This window comes from Stigmatopora argus, chromosome 11, assembly GCF_051989625.1.
Source record: "Stigmatopora argus isolate UIUO_Sarg chromosome 11, RoL_Sarg_1.0, whole genome shotgun sequence".
NCBI lineage: Eukaryota > Metazoa > Chordata > Actinopteri > Syngnathiformes > Syngnathidae > Stigmatopora > Stigmatopora argus.
The window spans coordinates 6,770,743-6,791,583 of record NC_135397.1 but is presented as its reverse complement, the minus strand read 5'-3'; the positions used below and the strand labels follow the sequence as shown (position 1 = coordinate 6,791,583).

At 40.0% G+C, this 20,841-nt stretch overlaps 2 protein-coding genes across 9 annotated transcripts; one reads left to right on the top strand and one right to left on the bottom strand.

Moving 5' to 3' along the window:
- Positions 1–569: 569 nt before the first annotated feature.
- klc1b (kinesin light chain 1b) lies at positions 570–17,327 on the bottom strand. Of its 8 annotated transcripts, none has more exons than XM_077612874.1 (16): positions 17,143–17,327; positions 12,657–12,927; positions 12,344–12,574; positions 12,170–12,248; positions 11,850–12,078; positions 11,672–11,759; positions 11,476–11,577; positions 10,931–11,104; positions 10,419–10,518; positions 9,575–9,627; positions 9,228–9,295; positions 8,596–8,704; positions 8,137–8,262; positions 2,265–2,389; positions 2,136–2,193; positions 570–2,028 (listed from the first exon to the last, which is right to left on the bottom strand). In XM_077612874.1, exons 2-16 carry the CDS (start codon positions 12,903–12,905, stop codon positions 1,948–1,950), a joined length of 1,872 nt encoding a protein of 623 aa, XP_077469000.1. In that variant the 5' UTR covers positions 12,906–12,927; positions 17,143–17,327; the 3' UTR covers positions 570–1,947. The 8 variants fall into 8 exon arrangements, with proteins under 8 accessions (XP_077469000.1, XP_077468998.1, XP_077468999.1 ...); XM_077612872.1 differs by having other exon boundaries at positions 8,110–8,262; positions 17,143–17,325; XM_077612873.1 differs by having other exon boundaries at positions 12,170–12,251; positions 17,143–17,324.
- A 268-nt stretch (positions 17,328–17,595) lies between these two features.
- On the top strand, positions 17,596–20,202 carry mrpl2 (mitochondrial ribosomal protein L2). The gene is made up of 8 exons (XM_077613076.1): positions 17,596–17,717; positions 18,058–18,143; positions 18,205–18,388; positions 18,482–18,629; positions 18,691–18,806; positions 18,868–18,978; positions 19,069–19,142; positions 19,923–20,202. The coding sequence occupies exons 2-8, from the start codon at positions 18,072–18,074 to the stop codon at positions 20,130–20,132; spliced, it is 915 nt and encodes a 304-aa protein (XP_077469202.1). The 5' UTR covers positions 17,596–17,717; positions 18,058–18,071; the 3' UTR covers positions 20,133–20,202.
- The last annotated feature ends 639 nt before the right edge of the window (positions 20,203–20,841 follow it).

Below are 20,841 nucleotides of genomic sequence, written 5' to 3'. Positions count from 1 at the left end.
TACTTTTGTCTCCCTGATAAATCTGAATTGAAAACGTGCTTAAAAAAGAATACATTTTTTATCATGTTTCCCAAATATGTTTGAATAGCCATCATATTTTATTTAATGTGTCCTCATGTGACTTCACTTCCAGCCGTTAATGACGCCATTGTTTCTAAAAACACGATTACTACATCATACGCTACAAACATTAGCAACTTCCGGGAGAGGTCCCATAAACAAAGAACACAACGTCGCCCTCTGCTGGTAAATCAAAGGCAGACGCTTCTGTTTCCAGCTGGACTGGGCGTCTACGACCGGTTATTGCGCAATCATTCGCTGTCAAACCTTTCAGCCATTCCAAATTAAAACAGGAGGAATTATATTTTCTAAAAACTATCAATATGGTACGTATGTACATATTTTTTTCTCCATCAAAAATATTACTTTGTCTATCCATGTATGCAAATAACCAAACAGAATTAACGAAGCACACCAAACTGTGTTAAATGGGAGTCACATCTGCCATTACAATGTGTTTTGGATTTAGTGCATTTTAGACAAAATATATTAGACTATATGGCAAAGCATGACTTTGGCAGTGACAATTTAATTTCTGAATCAACATTTACAGTGAATGTTTTCACTATTTGAAAGCAATCAATCAAAAGAAAGCCCTAATCCAGTATCCTGTTTTGAAAAAAAAATCATAAAACATTTCCCCAACATTATTTTCTTTAGTATCTTCATTTAAAATTATGATATAGTACTATGAGTAATGTGCAAATCTATCACAAATCACATTGTTGAGATCTAAACATGCATCACATCCTGATCAGTGTAAACAATTTGAAGAAGTCACGAGTAGACCACTTTAGACTACATGGCACTAGAGATCATTCAAGGAGGGGCAAAAAGTTTGCCAAATTTCTAAATCTTTTCGTGTATGTATACCTTTAAAAAAGTAGATCTCAGGGTCGCGCCTCAAAACTTTTGTTAGTGTTGTGAACACAGATATGCAGCAGAATCCATACATATCTCCAACCTAAAAGACAAAAGTAGCAGCCTATTTGACTTACAAATGTCACATGATGACAAAAAGGTTTCCCCAAACCCTGCACATCCCAAAGCTTTAACCCACGGTCACATCTCAACAGGCAAATATGAATTTCAAAAATAAAATTACTGTAATAATAATCGGACATAGGCTTTGTCATCATCATTGACTGACTCAACAAACAACAACAATAAAAGCCTAATTGTCATCATACCCAGAAACTGCGTATGACGAAATAGATATTGAATTGAATCTGAAAAATCATAGCAAATTAACAATACGTCATTTCCAGCTTTACACAACTCACATCTACATTGAGGACCAAAACAAAGTGATGCCTCACTGTGAAGAAAAAAAACAAAACAGAAATGGCCACCCAAAGGGCAGACATTTTCCAATTCAAATGGCAGTTCTATTTTAGCCAATCAAACGCAAGTTTTCCCGCTTTTCCCTCTTACCCGTGACATTTTTTAATACCCGAATCTGTAAAAGTAACACTGTTTTGTCCATGTCTTCACTTTGTCTTTTTAACATCCATATTGCTTGGGGGAAAAAAGGAGAAGGCAGTGAGGATGTGTGGGTATAACTGATGTCACAATATCTCTTGTGTTGTCATTTTATTTAATATTATTATTATTTTTTGCCTTAAACATGATTTGCCCCCTGATCAGAAGTCAAATAAATTTGCATTTGGGATACTTACAACAACAAAATCTGCAAATAGTTATTTATACTTCTACTTCTTTTTTAAAACCGCTCAAAGTGCACAGTGATGATGAGGAATCAAAATGGTGGCAAATCTAAACAGGCACAATGACAAAAACTCCCCGTGCATTCCTACAAATGAAAGGCTCTTTGGATGAGTGTGTCAGGAGAAAAAAAAAATCTTTGGGTCCAATTGGATTTCAAGCTCAGTTTCCCGAGTAGAGATTGGTGGTGCTGGAGCTCAGGCCTCGGCTCACCCTCAAATTATTACTTCCTCGAATCTGTGACTAGATAGAAAGATTGTTAATGCCGTATAAAGAGACATCCTTCAACGTTTTATGTCGTAAATATTTTACAGCAAGTACCACCTCACAAATAACAATCAATGCCTTACCTGGAATGGCTCATCGCCCGTCTTGTTCAAGTAGTTCAAGGAAGCTGCTCGCTTCATGCTGGAAAAAAGAGCAGAAAGTCATGACATGTCGATGACACGTCTTGATTTTTTCTGTCCTGCCGTTCGTACTTGGTACTACGAGGTTCAGGTGGTCCGTTGCCTTGCAGCTTCTTGACCAGCAGTTCGCTGCTGCGGCGTAGGACATCTCGCAGTTTCCCCAGAGAGCCACTGCGTTGGAGACTTCCGCTGCCGTCCTGCAGACACACACATACGCAATCCAACTAACCCATTGGAGACAACCTCACAACACACTAAATTCTCAAGATAAAAAAATGGATGATTAAGAGTATGAGTGAAGACATGAAAGTAACATAAACCATGCCATTAGCAGACTAAATACTGTCATTGTCTCTGTGTAAGTCATTGACATCATTTAAATAAGATTCATCACCGACAGGGGGTGCTGTATTGTACTTTAAAACATTAAAAGTATACAACTAAACACATCAAATCCATTTCAACACTAACAGTAACATCGAGTGATATTGTTTCACTGTCATTGACAGCGATGGATGTCCAATCTAGTTTGACTGGGAGGGCCAGAATCAAATAGGAAGGGATGCCTATCACTGTCAATGGCAGAAATTGAGTTAAGAGTAATTCATATGCAAACATCATTTGCCAAAAATAGCACACATTTGAGTATAATATCTGTAATCCGAGCATTAACATTAAATCTTAATATTCTGTTTGCACCACAGATGATTTCGTATATACATTATTATTTTATGAATGAAAAGTTATACAATTATGTAGTAGACACATTAGCTGGTTTACAATTTTTTACTCAAAATGTGCCTTGAAATAACAAATTTCAGGAATAAAAATAAATAAATAAACTTGAGCAGCAACTTTTCATTTGGGTCAAATTGGATTGAGTAATTTTAAAAACTCTCATTAATTGCAGAAAAGTTGGTTTAAGAGGTTTAAGAATTGATCGCATTGAGAACGCATGTCTTTGACATGAGGATAATTTTTTTTGTACTCAAATTACTTTTTATATTTTACCAGTAGGGGACACAAACATTTCATGCATTCTGAAACAAAGTGTGGAAATGAGCATAAAGTTTTTGGCACCATTTTTTTAACATGTAAAAATGCCAACGCAGAGGAGCAAGTTCACAAATGAAACAGAACTTTATTTGGGATACCAACAAGAGTTGATGCAATCATCTTCACAATGCAAATTGGTAAATATGACGCAGAACTACTACTACTGCTACAAGACCTAATGCAATGTTCTTTCACTTTGGGGAAATAAGGTCACACTATAGATATATGTCAAGAGTAGACAGTTCAATAAATAAGCATTCCACTAACACAACATTATTGATATTTCAATTAAGTGACGCACGCGCATGGTCAATTCTATAGCTGAGAATAGAATAGAAGCAGAGGTACAGATGCTCTCATCGAAAGGAATGAAGGCAAGTAGAAGACTGAAGCCAGAACGTGAATGCACCACAAGGACAGCCAACGACGACACGCTCGGTGTTAAAAATCATTATACATTCACTCAGCAAAATGTGAACTTTCTGAACCATGTCTTCTTAATGCCGAGGTGTTGAAAAGAAAATATTTCACCTACGTGACCATGTTTAGTTTGATCGCTGTGCACGCAAACACGCAAACGTCAATTGCGACTGCGCCACGGCTTCTAAATGACAACAATAAGAAAAGGCAATAGTGCGTGTTTGAGACCGTTACGTCTGATTTTCATCTGAAATTGGTCTGCTTACAAAGGATGCAGCTTCACACCACCTTTTCCAATTTACAAATGCGACCTAGCAGTCAAAAAGTCTAAAGACAGTAACAGCAACCGCATAATGGCAACAGCTTGATGTCATCTGATAGTTTGCCATCTGAATCCGATCATTCTTTACCTGTTCGTATACTGCTTTCGGAATATTCAGCCCAAAAATGTGCATAAAAATGTAAACAAATCATACAAAATGACATAAGCTTTTTTTTCTGAACCTACACGACAGAACTAAAAAGGCTCCGTACTTCTGGTTGACTCCAATATTTTGATACAAACGTGAAATGTTGTAGTACCATACTAGTTTAGGCATTTGATCTGGACATTTACTGTAGTTCATAACAATGAACATAAAAATATATGTCTGCATATAAAAAAAATATGTGGGTAACTAGAGAACTTGAAAAGTTTAAATATGTGATGTAAAGTTAATGATTTAAGAATAAATGACCGGAAATAAGGCTGGATTCACACTGCAGGAAAGGTAAAATTAATGTCATAAATGCTTGTTTGTGGCATAAATAAAGGAACATGATTTTAAAAAAAAAATTGAAGACTTGTCAATACAAGCTTTAAGTCACTACACCTTGCTGTAAAATTAAATGTGTTTAACCAATAGTGAAAAAGTCAACGCAGACCACCTGAACTTTTAACATTCATATTCATTACTGTTCAATTGCATCTTCTCACTAACCGTTGTTGGCATTTGTGGCGTATTCTACATGCAATTCCGGTCGGTATCTGCACATGCGGCTAGTTTTGTTTCCCCCAAGGGGAAACGTGGGCGAATGAGAAAAGTGTGACTTAAAATGGTTTGAGTACTTGGACCTGCAGTGTGAATACAGCCGCCTATACACTTTGTATGCGTAACATACATACGGCTAAAGCAAGTGGAGGGTAAGAAAATGAAGGAAGGGAGGCAGAGGTTGGTTACAAGTGCGCACCCGCACTGTTCTGCTCAATGAGTGAAAGTTTCCAACATAGGGTTAGTGGAAGGATAGGAAAGTGGCAGAGAGAGGAGATGGAAAACCAGTAGGGGCGAAGACGAGAAGACCAAACGTCCCGGCAGCTCTCGGTCGGACAGCGGACTGATGCGACAGCTGAGGGAGGGGAAGAGGGGCTTTCTCTGCTGGGGAGGGGGGCGCACCGGGGAGGAGCGACAACATATATCCTTTAGCTATTGGTTGGAGGAGGGAGAGAGGGATGGAGGAATAATCTTGATGGCTTAGGCCTGATAAGAGAGAAAGAGAAAAAGAGAGACAAAAAAAGGGAACAGGTTGTAAAAAATGACCAGCTCAGGGTTGGCCTTTCTTCCTCACATCACTCCTACTTCTGTCTAAAAAAACTTGGCGCAGTGCTTGATCTAAACTACAATTTGGGAAGTCATTTGCAGTCAGCAATCAGTGGAATTGAAGAAAAATATTCTAAAAAGGGCCACAATATTGTTTTAGACACCTTCCCGAAATGTATCTTTCAAATGCTTCGTGAATGAAGATATTGCCATTTTCATGCACGTTTGTCTGTGTCAAGAAGGTTCATTATAATTATGAAATATCTTGCTACAAATGATTTGTTAAGTCCTTTGATTAACCACTTTGAAGATTGTCATAGTATTAAACGTGCATAGTGGAGGCCCATATAGTTAAAGTCAATTCTAAATTGAACTATTTTGTGAGAGGCAGCCCGGTGGAGCGAGTGGTTAGCATGCCGGCTTCACAGCTCTGGAGTCCTGGTTTCAAATCCAGGTTGGTTCACCTGTGTGGAGTTTACATGTTCTTTCCGTACCTGCGTGGGTTTCCTCCGGGTACTCCGGTTTCCTCCCACAAAAAAAACATGCATGGTAGGCTGATTGGACACTCTAAATTGCCCCTAGGTATGGGTGTGAATGTGCAAGGTTGTCCGTCTCCAGGTGCACTGCGATAAGCTTGCCACCGATTCAGGGTATCCCCCGCCTCTGGCCCAAAGTCAGCTGGGATAGGCTCCAGCACCCCCCGCGACACTAATGAGGATAAAGCGGTTCAGAAAATGAGATGAGACTATTTTGTGAGACTCAGCAATTGTAATACTAACATTACACTTGCTGTATTTTTACTAGAACCGGTTAGTTTTTAATTTTCTTACTTTATTTTAAATACATTGTTTTAAAATTCAAACAGCATCGTGGAATTGGTATGTTGGGAGTTTAGAGGTTCCACAAACTAACATTTGGGTTGTTTTTTGGGATTACTTGATAAAACTGGTGGGTTTTAGGAATCCGTTAAGGTAAACAAATGTAATAATGTACTGTAAATTTGCATACTTTAAACACGCACCCAAAGAAACCAAACAATGACCTTGCATGCCTCAGGTTTTGGATGCGGCATGTGGGTGTTTGCAGTCACTGTGACTCTGCAGTTTTTGATTCCTCTCCGGGTCAAAGTCTGAATTTGGCACAGTGTAGCCTCCAAGTAAGTGTGCGCGTTGCAGAGATGGACCATTAGCGAGCGTCAGCACTGAAAAGGACACTTAAAATTGAGTGTCCATTGACCAGATAGGATTATGAAACATCTTGCAGTAAGCCAAAACAGGATCAAATTCACTGATGCAAATTCTCTACTCTAATCCTTCACTTTCCCTGGGCACTAATACACCAAAACACTTGACTAGATTCCAACCCATCCGAGCTTATTGAATAGAGATTTAAGGGAGAGTACAATCCACTGAATGAGGAAAGGAATTTTGATTGACAGGCTGATTGGTTGTCATGACAACAGTGACGACAAGGTTAGTAAGAAAAGAACAAAAAGCCAAGGTTGAGGACGATGTCATGCAAACAGAAGTAATGGCGAGATAGAGAAGCCAGATCATGCTTTTTATGAAAACACATTCAAACACATTAACAAACAATTGCTAAAATATTTGGCCAAAGACCTTCCTTGCACACAGTGCAGTTCGTCGATGAAAAATTCGATTGCATCACTTGTTTTTTGCGAAGTCTCTATCAAGAAAGGTTGCTAGGCAAGAGTTTAGGCAACAGATATGCTTTCCCAGATATGAGATGCATACTGCCTGCAGCTTTGTACAAAAATGATGGCATTAATGTTATATTGCTGTGAAATTTGTGTCAAAAAAACCTCTGAAAAGCAATATGAATTTGTTGTGTGTGTATCAATCCCTTGTATTTTTAGGCACTATTGTGTAGCATTTGTATTAAAATGTGTGTCGCAAAAGAGATGCACCACCTTCCCTTCATGTCAAAATGACTCACTCAGAGAAACAAACACCAGGTTAATATGGCACCCATGTGAGGGCACACGGTCCATTAGTGTGCTTGGTTTAGTCCTTGGACGGGCATGGCGGCATGCATGTTTAAATTGGCTGGAGCGGTGAAGGGTGAAGCTGCATAGTTTGTAAGTGGCACAGGCTCGGCGAAGGCACATTTACTGGCACTCATGTAAAATTCACCATGGGCTTTCTTTTAACTAGGACACACATTTACAGCTGGGTTTCTCTTAACTGTACAAATTGTCTGAAATGAGAATTGACACATGATACTGTTTAAAAAAGACGCAAACATTAACCTATTTCTACAGCATTAAAACAGCAAGTTGATTGTAATCTGCTAAGTAAATTTATTATACACTGCAAACAAGTAGGTAAATCATATTTCATGGTTGATATAAAAAAGGATAACGAGGGAGGAATTTAAATCTGTCGGTGAATGCCCGAGTAAATTAACTATTGTGATATGTAGCCGGGATGCCTGAGCATGAGCCTGTGCCATCTTTTTTTTTCGCAAGTGCTTTCTTCCCTTGCAGAAGCAATGCCAACAGAACCGCGACAACGTATTAAAATGAGACAACGGCAAGCAACATAACACAAAATGGTATTCCAAAGCATATGGAGACACTGTCAAATATACGATATGTCGCCATGCCAAGACACTCAATCAGCTTTATCTTTCATCAAAAAATATTTTGGTAATAAACCCTCATAGGAAAAACAAGGCACAAGGGAGCTCGTACATTATCGTCACTAATTGGTGAGTTTCTGATTATGTTTAACAAATATCCCAATGAGGCAATTGCAGTGTTAACACTCCCATAAGACCACCTTGTTCTTCCCTTAAGGTCAACTAGATTGTATATAACTCAATTCAAGTGGATGTGTACTCACCCCGTTCCATTCCACGCCCATACTCACTTCCTCGCCAGTTTCTGAGCCGCTCTCATACTTGACGCTGCTCAGGCTCTCTCTGCTCCTCCGCCTATCGCCCTCAGCATCCTTCAAGATCTCCACCATACGCGTCTGGTGGACGGGGTCAAAACCCTGATGGGAAGAACACAAAGACAAAAACAATTCATAATCGCGTTAGCAATAAGTAAACATTAGCCTGGTCGTAATGGTTGAAGGTGTGAAGCTAGCAACTATTCAGCTGAGACAGTGATACATTCATTAAATTTTTTTATTGGTATGAGATAAGAGTGATATTCAAGGAGAAAGGAGGCGGCTATCACTTACTGTGTTACTCTGGATCCAAAGCAATGTTGAGGGAAAGGGGAGAAATATAGTGAGATTGACTATCCCATTTAGACAAGAACAGGGAGCGATAAGCTGTTTCACATGTAAGCACATTCCATATTCCCCCCCAATGAGGCTGACCTGCTTGCGAGATCTCACAGCGCACTCCTCCAGGGTTTCGGCAGCTTCCAACTTGCCCTGACGGCGGTAGAGAGCCCCGAGGTTCCTCAGTGTAGTGTTCACGGTGGGACTGAGTACACAGAAAAAGCAAAACAGTGTACGTTTAGCTAAAGGTGATTTTAAAAAGGCATTCGTGAAATCAGATCTATTTGCAATTTCTTTAAAGTTTGGCCAGTGAAACATAAACAATGCAGTTAAAAATGTGTCATAAGATGCAAGAATTTAAAGGTGCTACTACAGCAAGTGACTTTAAAATGGCAGCACAGCATATTTTGAAAACAAATCCACCCATAAAAGTGACAGCCTAATAACGAAATAAGCTCCAAATTAGTCTTCAATATTCAACTGTTTTTGGCTTAACCCACTCAAAATATCTCCAAATAAAAAATGATGTCACACACAGAATGAGCTGCTCACTTTTTATCTTAAGCTTTTACAGCCATTGTACATTAAAATTGCATGCGATTGGTGAAATGACTTGGAAAAGAATGAATTGGAAGACACGCAAATATTTTATAACACCCCTCCCACTTGAAAAAAAAAATAACCCTGCCGATAACAACCTAACGCTGCATGAAACATAAGTGCCACACCTGTTTACTTTGCAAGCTTTATACCAGCCTCCATATTCTCCATAAGGCGTGTTATCCCTGTGTTTGCCCTGGAAGTAAAAGAAAACAGGTCAATGTGAATGGGAGGAGCATTGCAAACCAGACCAACAGCATTTTTATGTTTTATGTTTATATATAACAATGGTTTTGCCTAAAGCTGTTTTGGGCTGAGTCAAAAATTGTTTTTTTTTTTAACCCATGAAAAAGACCGGATTATTTTCCATGATGTGAACTAACCTAACCTGTTCCTCATCAATGATCTTGAAAAATGGCATTGTTCATTTATGGACTATTTCTAAAAGTCACAAAGAGGACATGGGCATCCTCACCTTGCTCATCTCCTCTCTTTCCTCAGCATGCATCCAGATAGGCTTGTTTTCAGCTGTAGACACACACACGAAATAGGTTCGACAAACTGCGCAACACGACTAGAATACACCACACACACACACACACAAGATCCCTTGAGGCTTCTCTGAGTTGATGATGAACAAATGATGATTCACTGAACTACCTGAGCACGGCATATTGTCCTTCAAGCAGGGATGAATCTGTTTTACGTTATCTCAGTCTGCTTTTCGACGATTGTAATGTTCACACGGTAGAGAAATTTTAAACAACTAAGAGATTTAAAAAAATCATGAGGATGCAGATAGCATACATATTTTGCAACCACATGTGGTTAAATGCAAATACGTGTTTATTTAAGTAATATTACGAGTTGCGTTTAACCTTTTGTTTGATTAAAATCTGAGCAAATTCTTGAAGGTTACCCTCAAAATGTCAGAAATATAATCACTTTCATTTGTTACTGAAAGAGGATTGCAACATTGATTCTTTTTAACTGCAGTAAAAGAGAATGCAATTGTCATAGTTCAGACAAACAAACTTTTTATTTCTCCAAAAGCTGTTTGTTAAGAGTCTTTGAGTCCTTTGAATGTTGAAGGCATGCACCTGCTTAGAACATCGTCCACTTTTTAATCACCTGTCCATCACTCTTCACTGGTGTGAGATAAATTACAGGTGGACGATGACACATTACTGGAGATGAACAAGAAACAGAAACAGCTCTGATGGGCAATTAAAAGTAAACTACTGCATGATTTTAGCTGCTTTTTTCTGTTATTAAATCTTTTTTGAAAGTCAACATTCACGGCATAACTTAATCCTTACCATCAACTGATCCAAACTCTTTCTCATGGGCACGAGTCAGAATTTCTTTGTACAGAATCTCCGCCTCCTTGTATTTTCCTTGTTTGAGAAAGCAGGACGCCTAGTAAACAGAGAGAAATAAATCCAGTTTAGGGGGAAAAAAAAAGAAAATGGGGCTGAGACGCCAAATAACCAGCAATTAGCAAGACAGCACAAACCACTTCCACCAGGCACCGTTACTCATGCAAAACGTCATAGCAACACATGGCTTTTATTTCTGTCTTGCAATCACCGCATTGAGGAGCCACATGAATAAAATCAGCTGACGTGATTCCGCTGACTATCGCGCAACAAGGACATTAGTATAAACACAAAAAAACCCTCTTCTTGATGGGTCACATGACAATCTTATTATTTTAACTTCCATAAAGGGCTACCTGAGAAAAGATCATGTGACATACCAGGGCAATTTGTTTAGAACACACACACACGGTATCCAATAAATTTCAGGCAATTAGTGGTGTATGTCTCACCAGGTTATTCTTGGTTTTGGCCACATTGGGATCATCCGGGCCCAGCCTACATTCGTAAATCTCCAGGGCACGGCAGTAGTAGTATTCAACTTCCTCATATTTGCCTTGATTCTGACACAGCAGAGCCAAGTTGTTGAGCTGTTTGGCCACATCTGGATGGTCTTTCCCAAGCACCTGATGATTGATACATACATTTTGGTCACATAATGATACATCTGCCTCATGACTTCTCTTTGCAATTGACTCCTACAACCCTGAGATGCTTTGATCAGGATCCGGTGGGTGGATTTAATAGCTTCGCGATCAATAAAGATAGATGAAGAATGCTTCCGGGCAAAGGCAGACGCGTAGGAGCCTGCTGAGAAATGTCCAATTGCGTTTTCATTTTACAATTGTATGCCATTACATTCAAGCTGTGTTCTCGAATTAAACACAGTAACGTCTTTCCCACAGAGAGTCAACATATTAAAAAAAAGATTTGTCTTTTGTTAGGGCCCCTGCTTTATTGTTGAAGCGGTGATGTAGTGCAAGGGCTGTAACTCTACCTTCTCTCTAATCTCTAGAGCCCTCTTGCATAGAGGTTCAGCCTCCTTGTACTTCCCCCTCTTTCCGTACAGCACGGCCAAGTTGTTCAATGTTGCAGCAACCTGCCCAACATATTCAGCAGAAATGAGCAATTCTGAACACTAAAAGAACATTTCCACGTCCTTATGAAGGTATAGCTGCCATGGCAATTCTTACCGCGGGATGATCTTTTCCCAAAGTTTTCTCTCGGATGGACAGAGCATCATTGAGAAGATGTGCCGCTTCTTTGTATTTATTCTGATCCCTGAGAGGTGAAGATGGAGAAAGTTCACAATGACAAGTGACACAAATGACAAAAAAAATGATATAACTCTCGTGTGGAGTCATTGCTGACCTATAAACCAACGCCAGGATGTTGAGCATAGTAGCCACATCAGGGTGGTCATGTCCGGAGGTTTTTTCCAGATCTTCCAAAGCTTGCTTACAGAGTGGCACAGCAACCTCATACCTCCCTTGAGAAGCATACTGGATGACCAAGTTGTGCAGCGTTCTCAAGCGAGCTGGGATCTCATAGCCTCCCTGTTGGGCTGCAGCCACGGCTGCACTGTTGTGTTGATGTTGCACTATGAGGAGAAAAAAAGTAAAACAGGCATAAGGCCTAATTCTAGAGGGTAGTGTCCATTAGCAATGGAAAAGTAATGTCATTGGTCTTACTTCCTTGCCCGTGCTCCTCTTCGTCATTGGGGAAAAGATCATCCAGAGAGTCCTTTGGTGTTTCTCTGTCCTTTTCCTCCTGCTGAGATTAAAAATACATGTTTCTCATCAATTAGAAGATTTGGTGCCTTTGACGATATTAGACGCCCAATGAGACATGGCAAAACGACTTACAGTGGGGGAAACGTCTTCGTCGTATTTCTTGAGCTGGTTCATGAACTCTAGATGTTTCTTTTCCTCCTCGAGTTGAGCGACACTCTGCTCGCTCTTTTGCAGCTTCTGTTGGGTGTTGGCCAGCTCATCCCGCAACCACTGGTTCTCCTGGCAAAGCCTTCTCACCTGCGCACGCAGCTTCTGCTTCTCGGACTCCACCGCATTTAGGTGGTTGGAAAGGGCCATCATGACCTAAGGATGATGAAAAACATTCAAAAAAAAGGATTGCGAAAAGGCTGTGAAAAAATGTCTCAGCAGAAACTTCCCAGTGTACCTGTGCTTCACCAAGTCCAAGCTCAATCATCTCTACTGACTTGCGCAGCAGGTTGGATTTCTCATGCACAAGGTTGGCCTCCTCATCCTTTTTCAGGCACTTGATTGTCTCCAAGAGACTATGGAGAATTGAGTTGTGCTCATTTTTGAGCGCTTCCAGACCCTGGATTACCAGTTTGGTGTTGGAGATAATTTCCTCTTGAGAGAGCTTTTCAAGCTTTTCTTCGCGGGCATACACCATGGTGGACATCTCTATGAGTGCTCAGGGAAACCTGTGCGCATTACAAAAAAAAAGTGCAACATGGTATTACAGAACTGATAACACCAAAATGAGAGCAGGATGAATCAGCTCGACTCATTTCTGGATGATGTGGTCAAGAACAGGTTTCTGTAAAATGAGGCATTTTGCTCATTTGACTGAGTAGGGATCCTTTATATAGTGGTCCCCCAAAAAAACAAAAAGTGAAGCACCTACATTTTACCATTGAAAAGAGATTCCAAGTTAATTTTCAGTTCAAATAGTACATTTTTTGTTGAAGTAACAGCAAAAAAAGCCATAATGACACGAATAAAAACCCTTCAAGCAATCTCTAGCTGGTTTTAAAACCTTTCAGAACAACAGTCCAAACAACATGAGTGCATGTTAGGAAATACAACATTGTCCACACACAATGTTTAATAACAGATCCTAATATTTGTCAATCATTGTATTAATTAGTTTACGTGCAAAAGTCGATTAATTGCTAGACTAGTGTTTACTGCGTGTATGTAAGTGCCAAGCCAAATCTTGGCTTTGCTGAGATGAGGGCGTTAACAGTCCTTTAGTGAGCCAATGGAACAAGTAATTTTCTCAGTTGTATTACTCATTTAGTAACATCACATGCAGAAAGGGGCTGATTGCCCTTCCATCTGGGATCCAAGCAGCTGTGAGCATCAATAGGAAAGATAAAAAGCAACTTAATGCTGGAATAATTATACTCTAATATATATTAGCGGGGTACTACAGGCTCTGATACCTTTTCCACTTTATCAACTTGAATGAGAGCGTCGCCATCCACAGAACTAAAGCTGATGAATTTAGAAACTGACTCAAGAAAGGGTTTGGCCTTTTTTTATTTTTATCTTCACTTTTTTTGTACAAAATGCAGCTGGACTTGGGGACAAGTTAATATCCTAAAATCTGAAACGGCTGCACTTTTTTTAAAGCACAGACCGCAGTGCCTTGAAATAAAATACTAACCTAGCAAACCCAGTGAAAGCACTCAAACTGGGTGTGTCACTACTTTGTAATAATTATGGCTTTACCTTAATGTTAGGCATAGCACGTCACATAATCACAGCTGAGTTCTGTCAACAGAGTTTTAATTATGACGCTACTACAAAATGGCACCAAATTTAGCAGATTTTTCACTTCATTCTCGGGTTCATGAGCCTGCTTATTCTAATCTCCTAAAGAATTTATTATGCTTTTTGTGTGACTGGAAAGATCTCTTACCTTAATCTCTTACTCTAGGTAGATTATAGTTTGTTAAATGGGTTGTGTCAAGTGATACACGAAGGGGAGGTTTTTACAGAAATGAATCAAAATGTAATGTTATAGTTTTAGGGCAACAATTGATTTGGGAAAAACAGGCCTACAATATTTACTCTCTGCATGAGTGGTTAACATGTGATAAGTCATGTGATGCTAGCTACTTTTCTAAGCACAGACAAGGAAACAAAAATGTTCACAGCAGTAGAAATAAAAGCTGCTTTCGGACAAGAGATAAAGCATGCATTTTGCATGCAAAGTTTTTATTGTTCAAGTCTTTCAAGTGAGACGACAGTCGATCAGACCTCATTTAACCTTTAACATCCACTTTGTTTTCACATCACAAAAATCGAAATCCTCAAGTTTGATCAATCTACCTATGAAGTCACTTCTCTTTGAGAGGGAAACATTTGATGTTGCGTTCATGAGAGTCCTCTCAAAAGCTATTAGACGTTCCTCCCACAACTCAATGCAGTGTGTTAGAAATAAGCCGGCCTCAGCGTTTCATATAACGTAATAATATGCAACACGTCAACATGACGCACAATAAGAGATGTTTGTCTTCTTTGCTCCAGCAGATATCTTTTCAATTGCGTTATAATCTCAAACCAGAAGGGCAGAACAGTGCAAACTGTGTAGTTAAATTAATACACATTTATATCCAGTAACAACAAGATGAGAACTAAAATGATTTCTTCTTGGACTATCTGAAGTCTGTTAAAAATCAGCCTTGAAACGAATAATACGAAGCTGTTTGGTAGGAAGGTAATCAATGAGCCGTCGCAAATAATTCGTGCTTGCAAACAAGACACTAACCTGTCCAGTGGTAAATCTGAGCCTTATGAGTCTGGAATGGAGAATAGCTGATTTCAATAATGCCGCGTCTTCCAGCAACAGACAACCACACACAAAATTAACTATGCTCATCCGCAGAGATTCTTCTAGAAACGAGAAAGGACTGCCTGCGAAACACTTTAATGCAAATGAAGGACATTGAGGGTGGGAGCGAGGGAGAGACGAGAGAGCGAGCTGGGGTAGGAAAAAAGAGAATGGCGCTGGCTGTAGGATGACAGTGACCTTCCTTCATCGCAACAAACATATTCAGCTAAGGGCGCACATCCAAAGATAGCCCCGCCCAACGCAGGAGGAGTCGCAGAGTGCAGAAGAGCAGGTCGGATGGGGGGAGCAGCCATGGAGACAAGCTCCTCTGCACTCAGACACAAGGGAAAAATGATGGAAGCGATGCAACGACAACTGAATAGCCACAAAAGGAGTTTAACATCCCTTCCAGTTTCAGTATTGAAACCTATGCAAATCCTATTTCACACTTTCTCTTTCTGGAGTAGTACATTAACTCGTTAAATCACCACACGGAGTAGTGAGATGAGGGCTGCTGAAATCTTGCTCAAATGTGTTTGTCTCATCATCAACAGACCATAAATATGATGTCTTATATTAACACCCCAGTTTGGGATTCAAAGTTTTCACATGACAAATACATACATTTTGACTCACAAATGATCATGCGAAGCTGCTATTCAAAGTTTCATTTTTTTAAATAATTAGTTAGACCAGGCATGGTTATACTACTTTCTTAGATTTTTTTGCTCATCAGATTGTATAACTAGAAAGTATAGCAATGTAAAACAGTAATTAGTATGAAGCAGAAGTGAGCCTTTGTAGGGTGAATAATTACCAGAAAGCAATACAAAGTCGCTGATAAGGCAAGCATGTCATGTGTTTTTTGTTGTTGTTTTACAGACATGATGACTCGGGTTTACTAGAGAGCCCAACATAATGTGGAATCATAACACCCGTGAATACAACCTAATGTAGCTTTATTAACAAAAATAAGCAAAACATAGTTTTCATAATGATAAATCCTAAAGCGACACGAGCTGTCGTTGTACTGACAATCCTTTGTTTTAGTAAAACTAGTGGACACAGCCTGGGAAGTGTGTGGTGCATTTTGAAAGTGTGCCTATTTGTTCCATTGACAGTAGATGGGATGACTAAGGCTTGAAATGGAAATTGGATCAGAAATGAACAGGTGCTTCGGTATAACGATGTGATGCTAACACACATTTCTAGATCACATTGCGGATATTTACATCATCGTTCACGCATTTCCAGTAAGCATTGTACATAAAAAGCAGTCAGATGACTGAAGTAGTCACCCAGGAGGGTGTGGCAGGATGACCACAAAGAGAATGAGACATAGGTCACTCATTCATACTGCGTCTTCATTGTAAACAGTGAATGCAGCAGATGCCATTTTGCCACTATGAGCTTCCCCTGATGCATACTGTTTTTGGGGGGTCGTGAACAAAAAATTAACATGTACACAAACTGCTATTTACCTCGAAAGCCAACAAGAGCTGATTCATAGCCTAGATGTCTCCAGCTCAAATGTAAGAAAAAAATGTAATTGTATCATTTGAATGCGTTTGATTGAATTGAATAAGGTATTATTTTTAATCCATTCACAAAGAACTGGCATCGAACATTTAATGGTCCATTTAAATGGCCATTATTACCTGAAGATTAGATACTGCTCGTGGTAGACCTTCTGCATTCCAGTGAACGCGATACGACATTAGGCATAAAATAACAATTCCATGCATTATCGACATGCCACGTTGTCCAGATCTATGACGTAATGGATACTTTGTTAAGGATATCGTTCTTCCTTACGTAGCTGTAAACATCCACGGAGATGTTTTGAGCAATGTTAAAAGTAGAGCCTTTAAGGTCGGTTCCGCGTTGTCGTCAGTGACTGTTTAGCTTAGTTAGCCTGTTAGCATCACCACTCCCTGTTTGCAGCAGATTCGCCGCGTTTAAACGTCATCGGTGGTGGCAAAGCGTGCAATTGTGAAAATTATAAGTATATTGACTCAATGTCAAACTGAATATGAAATCCTTTGTGATATAATAGATAGAAATAGAATGTTCTTACCGACAGCCAGCACCTTCGCCCAGCCCAGCCCCTTTAAATCCAAAATGTCTCCAATACCGCAAAATTCACCCATCAGCCCGTGCGGCGAAGCAAATCTCAGTGACGTAATGTTTTGTTTTTGTTTCTTGTCATTGCCAAATAGTTTTTAGATGTAAATGTTGATTAAGATTGAGCATCAGGAATAAAACATTGAGCATTTACAGGGTTGAACACGTGTCTGGTGATTTGAAGTAAAATTAAAACGAAAACCATAAAGCAAATACATAATTTTGGGACAACATGAGCGGGTACTGCCATCTAGAGGTAGAGATGGTCATTGGCATCACGTGACTCTGAGGCTACATTTGTACTAAAATGAAACAGGTCATTTTCTTTACAGTCATTCATTATTTGGTGAGGGATATGAAATTATGTATCAATGGCTAACCCATTATAATACAACGAAATAAACAGAAAAAAGTTGAAGAAACGTCGATGGGTTTGCCACCTTGACGCCATCAGCATGCGACGGGAAGTGTTCGCGTTCACTCACGAAGGACGCGAGGAAAGAAATTCTCATTAACTAAGGGATCAAGGTTTGTTTTGCATTTATTACCACATCTTATATATTTGATCTAGCTTTTTGAACGTGAAGATTTATTTATTCTGCTGGATGAATGCGATCACAGGCTTTTTAGACTGTATATTCAGCTTGCCAATTGCCATTTCTTTGCAGCCACACGTCGACTAAAGTTAAGATTGACTAAAGATGGTAATATATATTTCCTAAATGAAGGTGATACTATAGTGACCATATGTAACCACAAGTGCGATTTGTACCTAAAACACATCTGATTGAACTGAATTAGTCAAAGGATTGCAGAGGATCAAATAAATCCAGTATCTAATTGTACTTTATTTTTTTATTCTGTGCAGCTTTTGGAGGAGTGATGGCGGTGTCTTGTTTGGCTCGAGCCCTGCGGTCCCTTTCCCTCTCCCAGCCAGCCTTGCTGTCCTCTCAGGTACCATATTTCATTCACATTTCACCAGTGCAAGCAGCTAACGTGCAGTTTGTTTTGACAGGTCAAATTGGGTGTCATGTCGTGTGTGCCAGTGTTATTACCATTTTCTGCGTCTGGTGCAGCTCCTTTCCGGGGATTCCTTACCACAGCTTCTCTGGAGCAGAACAGAACTTTTTGGAAGTACAGAGAGAAGTACTCAATTAGACCAATGGGAATGAAAAAGACTGGCGGAAGAGATCACACGGGTAAGAACACGTCGGTGGGCCTGTATTTAGAACGATTATTTTCAACTCTTGGGCTGGATGATAGTCATTTACACCTGTTTTGTCACTCTACAGGTAGAATTAGAGTACATGGCATCGGTGGCGGCCACAAGCAAAAATATCGCTGGGTTGACTTCCAACGTCTGCGCTATGATGAAGATAGCGAAGCAAAAGGGCAGCCCTTTGACGAGAAGATTGTTTTAGTGCGATATGATCCATGCAGGTGAGTTCTGTTCCTGCTGTTTGGTTTAAGTAGATTGTCTCCATCTCCATTTTCTTTCCAGATCAGCTGACATCGCCCTGGTGGCTGGCGGCAACCGAAAAAGATGGATCATTGCGACAGAAAACATGCAGGAGGGTAACATCATTAAAACATCGCCCATCATTGGACGCATGGCAGGTATGAAAAGTATTTTAGCAGTGGAAGTAGGTTACTGCCAACACGTTGACATGTTTTATAGTGAAGGCAAATGAGGGTGACTCTTATCCCCTCGGAGCACTTCCTGTGGGCTCCCTGATAAACAATCTGGAGGTTCAACCTGGGAAAGGAGCAGAGTACATTCGAGCTGCAGGTAATTTACAATGAACAATTCTCACTTTTATATAGGACATATAACGGATGTGATTCCTAAATGTAACCACTTCACTATCCATGTTCTCAGGCACATGTGGTATTCTCCTCCGTAAAGTAAATGGAACAGCCATTGTTCAGCTTCCATCAAAGCGGCAGGTTCAGGTGAGCTAACATGTGGAATGTGTGACCGGACAATTCGCCGAAAGACGTTCCGTAAAGTAGTAGCCATTTGGACACGCAATATAATTTATCAAAGCTGGGGATTGATGTCCGACACTGGGAAAAAACAACACTAGAAGACTTATGTGAAATTCTAAGTGCCTTGGACAGACTAGAGGGCTTAGAGAACAATACCTGAAAATGCAATGGAACACACTTTTAATTCTAGTTCAATTTTAAATAATTTCCCATTATTTTAGGAAATATATATTCAAAATGATTTGCTGAGAATCTTAAATCAAAGATTAATCTCAACGTTTTCTATGCTGGTATAAATTTTCTGGAGTAGGATTTCTGGATTTACAATTTCATTACAGTAGTACTTACTGTTAATACTACTTTATTTTCTCTATTTCTTCTGTCACGTACTGTTCTGCGTGATCCTCAAATGGCTACTACTTTAAACGCAAGGACAAAATAAAAAATATGAAAAATTGGTAGCACATTGTAGTATTTGTATTTAGAAATATGTCCAGTGGGGGGCAGTACATGCCCTTGTTATTCCTAAATGAATGTTATCTGTAACAGGCCGTATATGGCCCGCGGGCCGAGGTTGAAAAACATGTACACACATGATCCGGGGGCGGGGCGAGCGCGCAAATCCCGTTTCGGCGAACTGTCCGTCGGCGAAACGTCTTTCGGCGAATTGTCTGAGTACCTGTGGAATGACAACAACTCAAAACGTCAACAGCTAAGAAATCTTTGTCATATTTACCCACACAGGTACTGGAGACATGCATGGTAACGGTAGGCCGCGTGTCCAACGTGGATCACAACAAAAGGATCATCGGGAAGGCGGGCCGCAATCGCTGGCTCGGAATCCGCCCGTCCAGCGGCTTGTGGCAGAGGAAGGGAGGCTGGGCCGGACGAAAGATTAAACCGCTGCCACCGATGAAGAGTTTTGTCAACCTGCCTTCCATCTCGGCTAACTAAATGACAGACATATGCTTGGAATAAAACAATGCATGTTTGTACAGAAGATTAAAAATTTTATTAAACACAACTGCCTGTGAGAGCATGGAAAGAAAAGAAAACAATATAAAAATTCAAAACATATTTACAACTATAGTAAAACATGCAGAGTAACCCATATTTTTTTTAGTGGTAAATTTAAAAATACTGTTACGTCCGTTAAAATAGGGTTTGTGCAAAGACACTGGGTGGCATCTAAAGCGGTGGGACCAAGGAAATGGTGTGCTGCCGTCTTACCAGTTGGATCGCATAATGTTAAATTTAGGATAGTTGTCAAAATTGTGCAGCCCATCATTGGTCCTGCGCCTTATAAAACACCCCCATGCTACGGCGAGATTTAGAGCAAAGCTGGACTTTGTCTAATACATCAGAACACTTGACACTTATGCCCACCGAGTCTTTTAAATCATTTGGAAATCTTCCCCACAAAACTCAATGCTGCTTCACAGCCAAAGTTCCATAATATATTATTTAAGGGCCAGTGGGTGTGCCAGCCAAGACAAGATGGTGACTCCTCTATAAACGCAAGTCTCCAGGCAGACGGCGTGGTGGCGGCTACCAAATAAACAAGTGACAAAAGGCTATAACAGATGGCCACGATGCACTCAGAACACCAAAAGGAGCTTGAAGCCATCAAACAAACACTTGACACAACCGGGAAAAAGTTATC